Here is a 14,754-nt window from a genome sequence, read left to right as displayed (position 1 = left end):
AGGCATTTTGGCCACTGTGATTACTGATACACGTGCTGAATCTCCACCGGCAAAGATTGTTCTACACATCTGCAGATGTTTTTTGATCACATTGTGAAGAATTTTCCAGATGTTAAAATATAACAGTAGTATTAGGTTCAGAAAGTGCTGGTGGAAGAGCCTTCTCACATTCAGAACATTCAGAGTGTCTCTCCAAAAATAAAGTCTAAGATACTGAAAAAAGTATGTCCTCTGAATGGAGGTTTTTAGCATTAATTTCTCTCATCATGTTTCTCTTGAGAAATGGAATTGATAATGTTGAGTGAGGTATGAAGGTTGGCTGAAACATTTTCCACACAGCTGACACTGGTAAGGCTTCTCCTGACCATGAATACGATAATGCTGTACTAAATATGAATTCTGACCGAAGGTTCTGCCACAGTCACAACACTGACAAGCTCTCTTTCCAAAATAGTCATTCTTCCTCTGATAGCGAATTAAATGTGTCTTGTTGCGGGAAAAACCAGGTAAAAGGGTTTTGGTTGCTGCAGGGGCTCTGGGATGTTGAAAAAGATGCATGTCCTGAATAAGAGCTTTGCCACGATGGAAACGTTCTTGGGAATTCTGCCTGAGAATTTTTACATGGCCGCAGGTACTAGCTTGCTTTCCTGCACTGCTTCCAAGGGACTTCCGGCTGCAACAAGTCTTCTGGTGTCTGGTAAGGTGTGGCATGAGGTAGAAAGCTTCTCCACATTTTTTACACTCAAAGGGTTTTTTCCCAGTATGGACCTGTTCATGTTTCTCACAGGCAGATCTAGTACTAAAGGTTCTTTCACAAAATGCACATCCATGGTGTTTGTCGACCTGGGGCAAAAGCTTGTCATTCACTGGTTGGGGACCAGTGAAAATTCCAGGAGTGTGTTCCTGGGGATCTTTTCCTAGGGGTCCTCCTGACTCTTCAGAAAAATGTGAACCATTAAGGATTCTTCTTTGAGGTAGGACCACATATGATTCTGAAGAATCACCAGTGTGAGACTCTTCTATGTGGATACAACCATGGTTATTTCCCTCTGAATTGTCCATTCCTGCCCCCAAAGATGGTATTTCTACAGGCAGGTTTGGCTCTAGAGTTTGATCTTTGATTTCAGGTCTTTTCTTCCAATCTAAAAGAAATGTAGAATTTCTTCTACTGTTTTTGCTCTGAGATAATAGAGAAAAACGGACCAAAATAACAGGGCAAATTTTACTGAATTTTAGGAGTTTTCAGGAAACTTAAGGAGAGAACTGGTGAAGTTTGGAAATAAAGAACAGTAAGCAAAGAACAGTGAGGTAGAAGCAGAAAAGAAACCATCCAAGAGAACTGAGACACAGAGAGATGATGATGTGGATGAGGAAACTAGAGAAAGCTAGATCAGGGGTTTACTAACATATTCCCGGTCATACTTCGTAATTCAATGGTATTCTGAAAAACTAATAGCTGTGGACATAAAGGGATTCCACAGTCACGTCCACTCAGGAAATTCTATATAATGTGAGTCAAATAGGATTTGGTCCCTCTGACTCTTCAGAACCTGTAACAGAATTACTGAATCCCAAAGACAAAGGCACAAAATGGCATGTTTCTTAAACTGATTTTGCCAACAATGAAATAAACAAGTCAATCACCTGTTCCTCAGAATAAAAGAAAATTATTCCAATTTTTCTTAGTCCTCAATCTCTCATCAACTAATTTAGTTGAGGTCTTATAAATGCCTATTTTGTGCAAAGCATTAAGCAAAGCAAAACAGTGGTCAACAGCTAACAAAACTATAAACGATTACAGGAGAAAAAAATGGTAGAAATCATTCCATTTAAGGAACAAAAAGACAGGATAGGGGACGGCATTTGGGTTCAGTCAGTGAAAAACTTGGTGGTACATTTATTTAGAAACAGCCTGAGCAAAGACGAAAACTCTGAAAATACACAGTTCTAGATCTAGAAACAATAGTTTTTTTACCTGGAATATCTGTGAAAGATTTTGAACGGAATGGGTAGGATTTAAATGTTTTGCTAAAAAATTGAATTTTGAGTGTAGAGAGTAATTAATCAAAAGTTTATGCCTTATTGGCCCTGTGTGATATTACAGCAGACAGGTCATTTTCTTGCACATGGCCAAACCAGGCTGGATCACCAGCATCCCATGTGGTCCCCCAAGCCTTGACAGGACTAATTTTAAGTGCAGAGCTAGGAGTAACCCCTGATAATCGCCAGATGTGGCCCCCCAAAAAAGTTATGGCTTATAGAAGCAGCTCTATGGGTGCAAAAAATATTAAAACCAAAGAAATCAAGGATAAGATTATAGTTTGGAAGAGACAACAATGAGCACAGTGACCATTCCGTCAACTCACAAAATACATGAGTAGAGCATAGATGAGAAAGAAGACACAAGACATCAATTCAGGAAGATGGATTACTATATTATCAGAGTATATTAGATATTTTAGAAAATTATTGTAAGAAAAGACTCAAGCAGAAATGCTTGTGTTTTCCATTTCCTCATGGCTACAGGTCCTTCAGTTCCCTTATCAGAGAATATCTCAAATCTGACCAATAGTCATTGCTCAAGCTTCTTTCACTATTACCTTCCTGGACTTAAATAGCCTCACAGCTGGTCTCTCTGCTAGCCTACGAAAAGTTCCCCTCTCACACTCTCTCCCTCTTCCTCCCCACATCCCGCTTTTTGCTTTTGGGTCACACTTGGAAGCATTTGGGGATCCATAATGTGGTGCTAGGGATAGAACCAAAGTTGATTATGTACTATCCTTCCAACCCTCCAAGCAGTTTTTTTTTTAATAGAAAAGCTAAAGAGATCTTTCTAGAACAGTATTTCCCAAAGGAACACCCTGTGTAATGTATATGATTTATGTTTTTGCTGTATAGAAGCCATAACACTCAGATGTGGCTGGTGTAACTGAGGAACTAAATTTTGTGTTGTTTGTACATGTGGGAAGTATCTACTATAACGAAAGTTCTGAGAAGCTGGTTTGAGGGAGAATTGAGGCGGATGGAAACCAAAGTAGAATCATAGTTTTGCTCCCCTCACTTCAGAAGGTAAAAACTGAGATTTGTAGCAGGAGGAGGAAAGGTGTTAAGAGAACGTGGTGTTTAATACACTAAGAAAAAGAAACTGGCTGCTATAGAATCGGCAGGAGAGAAACCCCGTGCTGCAGAAGTGAACCTTGCAAAGCATAGAAAGGAAGTTCTGAGGACCCTGAGCACATGAGGAAGTGAAGCTGCGTGAGCCTGAGGAGACAGCACCAATCAGCCCTTGCCCTAATAGCTCCTGACTGTCTTTCCAGAACCGCCTTCCCTTCCTCCTCTGCCCCACCACTCCCCCAGCCCCCTTCACCACTCACCTTGGCACATCATTTTATCACTGTTTCCTTCCATCACACATGACTCCTCCTCTTCCAGCTGTGAGATAATGTCGGGTTTTGGAAATTGGTGTCCTATGGAAGAACAACACTCATAACTTGGGTTCTGATCCCTTTTAGTGACTCCCAACCTAGTTCCTAAAGAATCTGAGATAAAAAGTTGCAATTTAACACTGAAGAAAAAGAAGACTTTCTTTCCAACATCTTTGCCCTTGGGGACCTTGGTAATATCTGGAGGTGAATTTTGAGTGACACACTGCAGAGCTCCTTCCTCTGAACTGTGACAGTCAAAACATCCTCCAGGATTTAGTCCTGGAGGCCAGAGATGCTGCTAAGTAGACTACTGTCCATAAGATGACTATACAACAAAGATGACTTGGTACAAATGTCAATGGCGCCAGTAGTCAAAGTAGAAAAAAACTCTGCTCCAGTGAAACTGGAAAGCAAACTGGTGACTGGCGGGTGACTATCTCAGCACCTGGAGCCCAATGCTGTAGCTTTGGATAAGGGAGAACAATATGTTCCTTTTTCATTCCTCTTGGTCTTAAAATACTTCCTCACTCCTTCCCTTAATTTCAATGAAGTGCTTCCCAAATTTCATCACATGCTTACCTGCTATATTCCTCCCCAAATTCCTATGTCTCAAATGTCTGCATCCCCCAAATTTCTATGTTCTGAATATTTGTGTCTCATCTCCTATGTTCAAATACTAAATAGTCCAGAAAGAAACTCTCAGCACTCGCCTTGAATGTGTAAGGTCTTGAGTTGATTCCCTGGCATCATAAAATAAACAAGTAATAAATTCTACTACAAATGGTACACAGATATGACCAAAGTGTAGTATCATTCATTAATTTTTTAGTGAACAATGTACTGGGAATACTAGTATTGGCATATTTATTGTTTTTAGACAATATGTTTTTAACTCAAATTCACTTTATACAGACCATATAAATGTAAACTACCATCATTTTTTAAAAAAGAAGGAAAGCACTAATCTTTACATAACACAATAAGTAAAATAGAAATGACAGATATTGGTGCCAGCTAGCTTCAGCTGTTTCTCTAAGGCTCTGGGCCTGATGTCTGCTCTCTCTGTACTAAAATGAATGCTCAAGGAGACACAGAATCATGCTAGATACCAAACTGACTGTATTTGATGTAATCAGAAGATCTGGAAGAAGATATTAGAAGAGTTCTCTTTTCCCCAACTGAAGAATCAATCATTTCATGCTGTCCAATGATTTTCTATAAATTCCACCCAGTCCATACTTGGGAAGACAATGACCTGGGCAATACAAACGATCTCTGCTGACCCCAAACATACAGTCAAGGGCTCACAAGGAGGCAGTAATATCACCAGGTCACTCTGAGGTCTGCAAAGATAAAACTGGTTTATTACCTCTTTTATGGGTTATCAGTGAGGTAACTGAGAAGAGTTATGATGTGAAGACCACTCCACTGTGCCTTACAAGTAATAAAAATGATAAATCCAATTACACATCCTTGAGTAGGTTTGCAGTAAGGTGCTTCCATCTCCCCAGGTTGGCCTCTGACTTTAACAAGAATAAGAGGAGCAGCTTTCTGCTAGCAGAATGGTGTTTAGTTTTGACTTTTCCAGGAGACTTCTAGATACCTTGAGCATCACTGAAAAGAGGATTCTGGCACTGGCACAAAACATTTCATTTGTGGGGCAAGGTAAACAACACTGCCTCTCAATATGAAGAGAGACTGATAATCTCTGAACGAAGCGGCTGGAGTTTTAAGAAATTTTAGCCATTTCTTCCCCAACTCAAAACCATCATTTGGAGCCTGCAATGGTTCCCAGTCCTGAAAGAGCAACCCTTCAAAAGCACAGCAGAGTTTAAAGAAGTCAATTTTGGAGTCAAGCTCAAGGGTCAAAACTAAGCTCTGTCACTTTAGAATTTGTGGACTTTGAAAAACCAAGCATGGGTAACCAGTGACTGAAAACTCCAGGTCTCAAGGGACTGGGGACAGGCTACTCCTTCCCATCTCCCTGCCCTTTTGCGGTCCTGGATGTCACACCCACGAACTGCCTCCCAGTGCCATGTAAGCACACTAATGGCCATGATTCAGAGACTCACAAATGAATCTCAGAACCGATTAGCTTGCTAGAGAGATGTCTCCAAACCCCAATTATTTAAATTTCAGAATTCCAGGAGCATGTGGCTCCTTTCACAGCTGCGTGACATCTCATGCTATTCAAAACAAACAATACAAAATAAATTATCTAGTATCTGACAGGGCTGGAGCGATAGCACAGCAGGTAGGGCGTTCGCCTTACAAGCGGCCAACATGGCCGACCCGAGTTCGATTCCTCTGCCCCTCTCGGAGAGCCCGGCAAGCTACCGAGAGTATTCGATATGCCAGACACAGTAACAACAAAGTCTCCAATGGAGACGTCACTGAGCCCGCTCGAGCAAATCGACGATCAACGGGAGGGCCTTTACCTTTACCTTTATCTGACTGTGGCAGGCAGGCTTGAGTGGCAGTGGGAAAATTAGAAATAATGATGGTGGGAAGGTGTAATGGTGGTGGGATTGGTGTTGAAATGCTGAATGTAATCAATTATTGTGAACAAACTTTATGAAAAGAAAACTTAAAATTTTAGGGTTTTTTTTTTTTTTTTGCTTTTTGGGTCACACCCGGCTATGCACAGGGGTTACTCCTGGCTCTGCACTCAGGAATTACTCCTGGCAGTGCTCAGGGGACCATATGGGATGCTGGGAATCGAACCCGGGTCAGGTGTGTGCAAGGCAAATGCCATACCCGCTGTGCTATCACTCAAGCCCCCCAAAACTTAAAAATTTAAAGCAAAAATAGAAAAAAAGAGAATTCCGTGACTTTAGAGAAATTATTTTAATTTTCCTTGACATGACTGAGTTTCTTCATCTAGAAAATGTAAATATTAATAAGAAAGGTAAAGCACCATTACAGAAAAATATAAGAATGAAGAAAATAAAACATACAAAGTGCTGAGACCATTGACACAGATCATATGATAGATAAATATTAGCTATACTGTAATAGTAAGATGGCTATAAAGATGTTGTTTCTGATCTGGTTCAGACTTACCAATATGGGAACTACTACGCTGATAGAAGGCCGACTCACCTACAAAGACCAGGTTCCTATAATTCTCCAGAATCACCTCCCGGTAGAGTTTTCTTTGAGAAGCACTAAGGTATTTTAATTCCTCTGGGCTGAAGTCCACAGTCACATCCTCAAAAGTCACCAACTCCTAAAACACCAGAAATAATTCTAAGTGGTCAAAGTATAAAAATTTCCCCAGGAAGGTGGTAAAATGGCCAATTGAAAAAATGAATAGGGGCCAGAGAGATAGCATAGTGGGGGAAGTACTTGCCTTATACCACATATAGTCCCCGAACCCCTGCTAGGAAAGATCATGAGCAAAGAGTCAGGAGTCAGCTCTGAAAAAGCCAGGCAAGACTCCTTCCCCACCCCACAAACAAATTAAAAGGAATAAACATAAAGTTGAAAACCACTTTGGCAGAAAACCTCCAAGTAATCAAATCTAGAGGTTACAATACTTTTGGTAAACATAGGTTGGATTAGACATAGACACTCAATGCTTGGGGGCCAGGGAGATAGTAAAGAGAGTAATGTTTTCCTTGTACATGACTGACTAGGTTTGATGATCCCCAGCATCCCATGTGGTCCCCTAAGCACCACGAGGATTTATTCCTGAATAGAGTCAGGAATAAGTTCTGGGAACTTCCAGATATGGTGTGTGTGGGGGGGGGAGGGGGGGACAGGGGTGAGTAGCACTCAAAAGGCTGAACTCATACTTAATATGTGGGAAGACTGGGTTTAATCCTGGCACTTCACTGGCCTCCATAAGCACCATGAGGAAGGACTCCTGAGGCACCCAAGTCAGGAATAACCAGGCCCTAGGCACCTATGAGGATGAGAGAGGCACAAAACAAAAAACACCTCCAGCTTCAAAGACTATGAAAAGTATTTTAATAATATACATATTTTGTTTTTTTATGGAAACATTATACAGATTAATAAACATTTTAAGTAGAGTTTTTGTATACTGGCTGTCCAATCAAGGAGTTTATTTGCCTTATATAGATGTTTTATTTATTTTTTCATAATTCCTGTTAGCTGCCAATGCCCTAAAATGCAAAAATTTCAAATTATTAATTGGGTTTTGTTGTTTGTTGTTGTTGGCAACAACCAGTGTTGCTCAAGGGAGCACTCCTGGTGAGCTTGATAAAGGAACCAGATGTGGTGCTGGGAATTGAATACGCAGGGCAAGTGCCCTACCCACTTTACTATCTTTCCAGCCCCTTTTGGGTGAGAGATAGTGAGGAGGGAAGGGAAATCATAAGGTCTGGGGACCAGGGCTCATATTCCCAAATGGTACAGTCAGCTGAACCTGAGACACAGCTATCCCTTAAATGAGTCCTGCACCCCTCAGTTTGTTAGAACCACTCAGTTATAATTCTTTGTTCATGTTACCTTGTCTCTCTCTGTGGCCATCTTTACTTGGGATCCTTGACATGAACCCTGTAGACAGAAAATAATTCCTAAAAGGTCTTCTGAACAGTGTTTCTCACCCTCTTTCCCCATCACTTTCCTTATCAAGGAGTCTTTCAGACTTCCCTCCTGTCTCCCCACATAAGTTTTTTTCCTAGTTGTAAGAGACACAGAGGCAATTAATTTCACCATTGTCTTTTTTATTTGGGGGGCCACATATAATGACTCTAAGGGGTTACTGATCCTGGCTCTGTACTCAGGAATATTCCTAGAGGTTCTCAAAGGACCATATAGGATGCTGGGGGGGTCAAACCTGTATTGGCAACATGCAAACAAAAGCTTTACCCAGTGTAGTACTGTAGCATTGTATCACTATCCTCCCACTGTTCACTGATTTGCTCAAGCAGGTACCAGCAACGGCTCCATTGTGAGACTTGTTGTTACTGTTTTGGGCACATTGAATACGTCATGGGTAGCTTGCCAGACTTTGCCATGCGAGCGGGATACTCTCAGTAGCTTGCCGGGCTCTCCAAGAGGGGCGGAGGAATCGAACCCGGGTCAGCCACATGCAAGGCAAACCCCTACATGCTGTGCTATCGCTCTAGCCCCTACCCAGAGTACTATCTCTAAAGTCTCTCAAAATTGTCTTTTAGGTTTCAAAATGAATTCAAATGAGAACAGTAAGAAACAAAAGAGTATCATCTTGCTATAGTAACTGCCCTTTGCTACATATATGAAAATGAGCATAATAATAGTGAAAGCCAAAGTAGCCAATGAGTATAATAGGAGCCAAGAGTTGAGATAAAATGAAATGCTAAACAAACCAAAAGTGATTCATTCAAGACAGGGAAGTGTCCATATAAGTACATGGAATGGTGTTAAATATGCCAAAAAATAAAGCAAGGCAAGGGATTGAAATAAAGAGCCAGATATTAAAAGGCTCCGAAATGAGAACACGGTTTAACTAGACTGGAAAGTCCTAAGAATCAGGTAGGTAAAGCCCCATGTTGAAAAACCAAGTTAGAAGTGAGTCGACTCACAGAGGATCTGGCAGGTGACAGATTTTCAGGCATCTCTGTGATTTTCCTTTCATGTTCTTTGGTACTCCCATTTTCTGCAAGGACAGAGTTCTGAATGGAGAAGTCTAGAGAGACAAAGGAATGACAAGGTGAGTCCAGTCTGGTGGCAGACAGACATGGAGTAGACTGCCATCCCCATACTTCCCCAGCCTTTCAGGAGAAGTAGTAGCAGTCTTACATTTCCTAATAAAAGGACAAGCTCAAAATAAAAAAGTCCCAGAAGAGAATTCTGATTATTTCAAGACCTCCCAACTGATTTCTAAATAAAGTGGAAATTCCCATTTCACCAGAGATTTCAAGCCTTGCTGTTAAATCAGTATCACCAGGGAACCTCAGGTTTTCAACTGTAAAATGCAAACCATGATATTACCTATACTTCCAAGAACTCTTGTAAAGATAAAAAAAATATTATGTTTTTAAAGCACAAAAGATATTTTTAAGTAATGGGAGTGTGTATTAAGCTTTTCACACATCTATTTTCACTCACTAATCTAGACAACAACCACCGCCTTTTCTAGAGAAAATTGAGAGTCCTCCTTGCCTGCTGTTTCTTTTCAAGTGCACCTTTCTTAGCTTATTTCTTTCCCCTATTCTAGTGCATTCTCTTTATTTTCCACTTGAGTCTATCTCTATCAAAGGCTCAATATCTTTCAGACTTTGACCAAGTTTTCAACCTCTCTAAATAATATCCCTTATGACCACTGAGGCAGCATACCTCAATGAAAGCACAATTGCTGGAGTCAGCCACCCAGCTCTGAAGCCTGAAGGTCATTTATCAATTGTGGGACCAGAGGTAATATCCTCAACCTCACGTGCCTCTGGCTCTTTTCTACAGAACAAAGTCAATACCTATTTCAAAATCATTAAGTGAATTACTAAAAATAAATCATCCGGAATATAGTAGAATATAAGTATTCAACATATTCACTATCAGCATTTTCTAAATTCTCTTAAGGAATAGAGATACACAGAACTAGAACTAGATTAAACATAAAGTAAAGGTCCTCCCGTTGTTCATCGATTTGCTCGAGTGGGCCCAGTAACGTCTCCATTGGAGACTTTGTTGTTACTGTGTTTGGCATATCGAATACGTCACGGGGAGCTTGCCAGGCTCTGCCGTGCGGGCGAGATACTCTCGGTAGCTTGCCGGGCTCTCCGAGAGGGGTGGAGGAATCGAACTCGGGTCGGCCATGTTGGCTGCATGCAAGGCAAACGCCCTACCGCTGTGCCATCGCTCCGATATGAGATTAAACATAATCCTTAGTTTACAATATTGGCATTGAACCATGCATGACCCATGTTTAAGTTTTATTCATTTGTATATTTGATTTTTTTTGGCCTTACCTGGCAGTACTTAGGTGGCATTCCTGAAGCAGTGCTTTTGATCAATCCCAACAATGCTCAAGGGGCTATGTGGTACCAGGGAATTGAACGTAATCATCTAGTTCCTTAGTCTCAATATATTTGTGTTTCAAAGGTAATTAAAGGCTTTGAAGTCACTATCCAATCTCCAATAATTTAAATCTAATGTATAAATTTATTTTCTCTGTCTATATCCTCGGGTCGGCCATATTGGTCGCTTGCAAGGCAAACGCCTTACCCACTGTGCTATAGCACAGCAGTAGGGCGTTTGCCTTGCACGCAGCCAGCCTGGCCGAGCCAAGTTCGATTCCTCTGCCCCTCTTGGAGAGCCTGGCAAGCTACTGAGAGTATTCAATATGCCAAACACAGTAACAAGAAGTCTCACAATGGAGATGTTACTGGGCCCGCTTAAGCAAATCGATGAACAACGGGAGGACAGTGTCTATATCCTAGTCTTCCCTCTGGAGAGAACTATGGCCTTGGATTCATATTGTTCTCACCACTGTTTGTGTATACATATATGCATATGTACTTATATATGTATATATGTGTCTATATATGTATATGTACAAGCAATACTGTTTTCAGTATTGTTTTAATTCAAAGGACTATGAGAAGTGAATTGCTTTCATTCCTCATTACTGAAATTCCATTAGTTCCAATCTAGTAACTCAAGTTTTTAAGACCAGTATAATTTTGGCAGAGATAACTTCTATACCTCTTGGCATCTGGAGGTACAGTTCAGAGTATATGCAGGCCTCATAACTCCTACATCTTATAACTTTTTTTTGGGTAAGAGACTGTGTGTTTTTTTGGCATTGATACTAAGGTTTATAATGGATTAAAAATGAGGAATTTGAAAACAAAACAAACGAGAAGGGGTTCTCTCCAAGAAATAATAAACATTAAAAGTTGAATCCCATACTTCTTCCATCTCATACAAGATCAAACCGGTTTATAATTGTTTTTTCTTTTTGGGTCACAGCCAGCGATGCACAGGGGTTAATCCTGGCTGTGCACTCAGGAATTACTCCTGGCGGTGCTCGGGGAACCATATGGGATGCTGGGAATCAAACCTGGTTCAGCCGCAAGCAAGGCAAACACCCTACCATTGTACTATCACTCCAGCCCCTGGTTTATAAAATTCTTTAAAAATTTTTATGCAGCTCCAATTTTAAGTCAGGCACATAGAAAATTCTCTAAGCACAAATAGCCAGTTGCCTCCTTTCTCTCACCTTTTAACCCACATGCTTGGATCAAATTAGCCACCAGGGTCCCTGCCTCCTTGCTGTTCTTGGGTAGTTTTGATCTCACCCACACCTGAACCTCTTCAGGCAGGGTGCTGAGAAACTGCTCCATCACCAGTTGCTCTATCATCTGTTCCTTGGTGTTGGTTTCTGGTTGCAGCCATAGCCGGCAGAGCTCCTGAATTTGGCTCACAGACTGATGAGGCCCTGTCACTGACAGGTACTGAAAATGCTTAGAAAAGTTCTGGCGAGAAACTTTCAGAACCTCTGGGTTTCTTATGGAAGTGGCTTCTGAATTCTCTTCTTCATCTTGTGCACAAAAGAACTGGGGATTCCTTAAGATAGTCAAAACCTCATCTATGTGCAGCATCTTTATAGCTTGGCGTCTTGCAGGATGGAGACACTCTGAAAGGAAGACTGCTCCAGAATAAACTGTAATGGAAAATGATAAACAGTGATATCAAATGAAGAAAAGAGAAACCTTGGGACCTGTAAGGATTATACAGAGATTCTAATAGATGGCTTGCACAGCAAGGATTGGACAGGGTGCTGAAGGTGCTCTTAAGCAAGGGAAGTTGGCTCATTTCATACAAATCCTAAATACACACATCTATAGAGATGATGCATCTCAGTCCCAGGTTTAGCAAATCCATAGGCATAGCCTAGAAATATTTCAGAAATGATATTTAAATGAATAAAAGTTTAAACTCCAACCCACACTAGAATGAGCTAATTTGATGATTCACAGAAGAATTTCATTTCAAAAGATAAATGAGCTAGATTTACCCCACAGTTATCATCTCAGCAAAACCAGTCCCACATCTCCTAAACTGCACAGCTGCCTATATTCTACTTAACACATCTCACACAGTTCACATTTATACTTCCTGTTACTGGGTGAAGACAGCAGTTGTGTGGAAATTACGACAAAAAAAATGGAGTTACAAGACCCAGCGGAAAATAATTCAAGATGGCGGCAGCATAGAGCAAGCACCAGGGGGATGTCAACTCAGCGCTCTAAACAACAGGTGGGGCCACAAAATTTCTGCGAGCATGAACATGGGTGCGTCTTAGTTATTCTGGACCAGGGAGAGTGCATTAAACAAAACCGGCTGGTTGCCTGACGCGGAGCGCCGACCAGAGCTGGACAGATGAGAATGCAGCTCAACCGCCAGCCTGGGAGCTCCCACAGTTGTGGGCACTATAGGCTGCGGTAGAGTTTTAAGGGGTCTGATCTTCAGGTTCAACTCGGCACCACTGCTGAGAGTGGGTGTTGAGGTCCCAGAGTTGAGGATGAGCTCTGGGTCCCCACCACGGGGTGCAGCGATTTACCATTTCCTCACAGGACCAGCCCATGCCCTGGTGCAGTATACTATGGAGGCGTGTGCCCTCTGGTCACTTTCTGCTGGACTGATGGCTGCAGGCCAACCAGATTGCCCAAGCCACAAACTGTAGCAGCCTTGGACCCGGTTCTGGTCCTTGCTGGGTCCACTGATGCTGTCATCCTGGGGCCCAGGGGGCGCAGTGTTGTAGGCAGGTCAACCTGGATCCACAGGGGGAGTGGATCTGCAATCTGATGATTATCTGGGCTTACTGGCACTCCCAAAATCACTGCTGTGCCTTTTTCCAGATTCCAACAACTCAGAACCAAGTTTTCCAAGAAATTAAACTGCCGAAAGTTAAGCATGTGGGAGCTACACCCACAAACCACCTCCAGCTCAGCCTTAAAAGCTCATTTATCAGCCTTGCTCCAGAGTCTCATAAATAAATCTTGAAAGAGATAAGAAGCTGCAATTCATCTCAGACCGGTGCAAGGCTGTACATATGTAGTACAGTGGAGGGGAGAGGGTCAGCTTGACGTCTGCCCAAGCAGAGCCTCCAGCAGTTGCCTGTTCCCACAATCCCAAATCACTGCCATGCTCCTGGCCACACTCCACTGTCTCAGGACAGACCTCCCAAGATATTAATCTGCTGATAATTCAGGTATACAGGTTTTGTGACTAAAATCTCCAGAATCTCTCAGGGTTGAGATGGACTACCTACCCCCACCTCACTGCACCTCTAGATGCACTGGCAGTAACGTTCACAGCCCAATGCTGCCACCCAGTTGCAAACCATAATGCATAAAAGGAGCGAGAGAGCAAGAAAAAAAAGGTGTCTGCCACAGAGGCAGACAGGGTAGGGGATTGGGAGGAGTGGGTGGGAGGAAAACTGGGGACACTGGTGGTGGGAAATGTACACTGGTGAAGGGATGGGTGTTGAAACATTCATAAATAGCTTTGTGATGTCTTTCATGTTGATTCAACTTTTTAAACAATGAAGTTACAAGGTAATATGAAATGAAGCCAAAGAGAAAGTATTGCTTACACATCACCACAATTGTAAGTCCCAAAGAATTAATTAAGTGAGATTAAAACCTGTAAGTACTGTAAGCTTCATTTTGGGGGTATAGTTGAATTCTACATTTCAGTAGTAAATTTACTACTTTTACAAAAAAAGTTTCTACAAAGCAGTGTGAAACAGTGCTACTTTCTATCTAATCCAAGCTATCAACCCAGGTAGCTCTGTTCCTTTTGACTATGAGGTTGCCTAATCTGTAAAGGCCATGGTTCCACCATATCTTTATTTCTCCTTATCCTATTCCATTCCTTCTCTGATGTGCTGACCTCTGCTCTGCCTTGCTTTGCTCTCTCTATTGCCTTAGTACTTCAGGCTTCTGTCTCAGCTTCCTCCTCCCACCCTCTCCACTGGCCACCCAGGATACCTTAAAGCCCTTTCTGGATAATCCTAGACCTGCTTTTCTAGAAGCTTTTCCCTACTCAAGAAAGCTATTACCAATCACATTTTTCTGGAATGCTTGGGTCTCATTTTAAGTACATGTCTTAGCTTCTCTTTTTTACTCCCTCCACCCCTCACTGAATCACAACACTTACAATCCCCAATTTCTTTTTTTTTCTTTTTGGGTCACACCTGGCAATGCACAGGGGTTACTCCTGGTTCATGCACTCAGGAATTACTCCTGGCGGTGCTCAGGGGACCATATGGGATTCTGGAAATCGAACCCAGGTCGGCCGCGTGCAAGGCAAACGTCCTACCCGCTGTGCTATCGCTGTGCTATCCCCAATTCCCAATTTCTTATTTGAAAAC

At 42.0% G+C, this 14,754-nt stretch overlaps 1 protein-coding gene across 1 annotated transcript; it reads right to left on the bottom strand.

Annotated features, from left to right (window-relative positions):
* Window positions 1–264: 264 nt before the first annotated feature.
* On the bottom strand, window positions 265–11,977 carry LOC130044460 (zinc finger imprinted 2-like). Its single transcript, XM_056137197.1, has 6 exons — window positions 11,596–11,977; window positions 8,960–9,063; window positions 7,902–7,949; window positions 6,528–6,654; window positions 3,375–3,467; window positions 265–1,142 (listed from the first exon to the last, which is right to left on the bottom strand). Exons 1-6 carry the CDS (start codon window positions 11,975–11,977, stop codon window positions 265–267), a joined length of 1,632 nt encoding a protein of 543 aa, XP_055993172.1.
* Between the last annotated feature and the right edge of the window lie 2,777 nt (window positions 11,978–14,754).

The sequence above is a fragment of the Sorex fumeus genome, unplaced genomic scaffold (assembly GCF_029834395.1).
Source record: "Sorex fumeus unplaced genomic scaffold, SorFum_2.1 ptg000122l, whole genome shotgun sequence".
Lineage (NCBI taxonomy): Eukaryota > Metazoa > Chordata > Mammalia > Eulipotyphla > Soricidae > Sorex > Sorex fumeus.
The sequence above is the reverse complement of the archived record's forward strand: the minus strand, read 5'-3'. Positions and strand labels throughout refer to the sequence as shown.

Coding starts and splice junctions, on each gene's coding strand:
- LOC130044460 (XM_056137197.1), bottom strand. CDS start 11,977: ATGCTGCACATAGATGAGGTTTTGACTATCTTAAGGAATCCCCAGTTC. Junction 9,064..11,595: donor CCAAGCATGTGGGTTAAAAG/GTGAGAGAAAGG, acceptor TTGTCTCTCTAG/ACTTCTCCATTCAGAACTCT. Junction 6,655..7,901: donor TGGCCACAGAGAGAGACAAG/GTAACATGAACA, acceptor CTGGTGTTTTAG/GAGTTGGTGACTTTTGAGGA.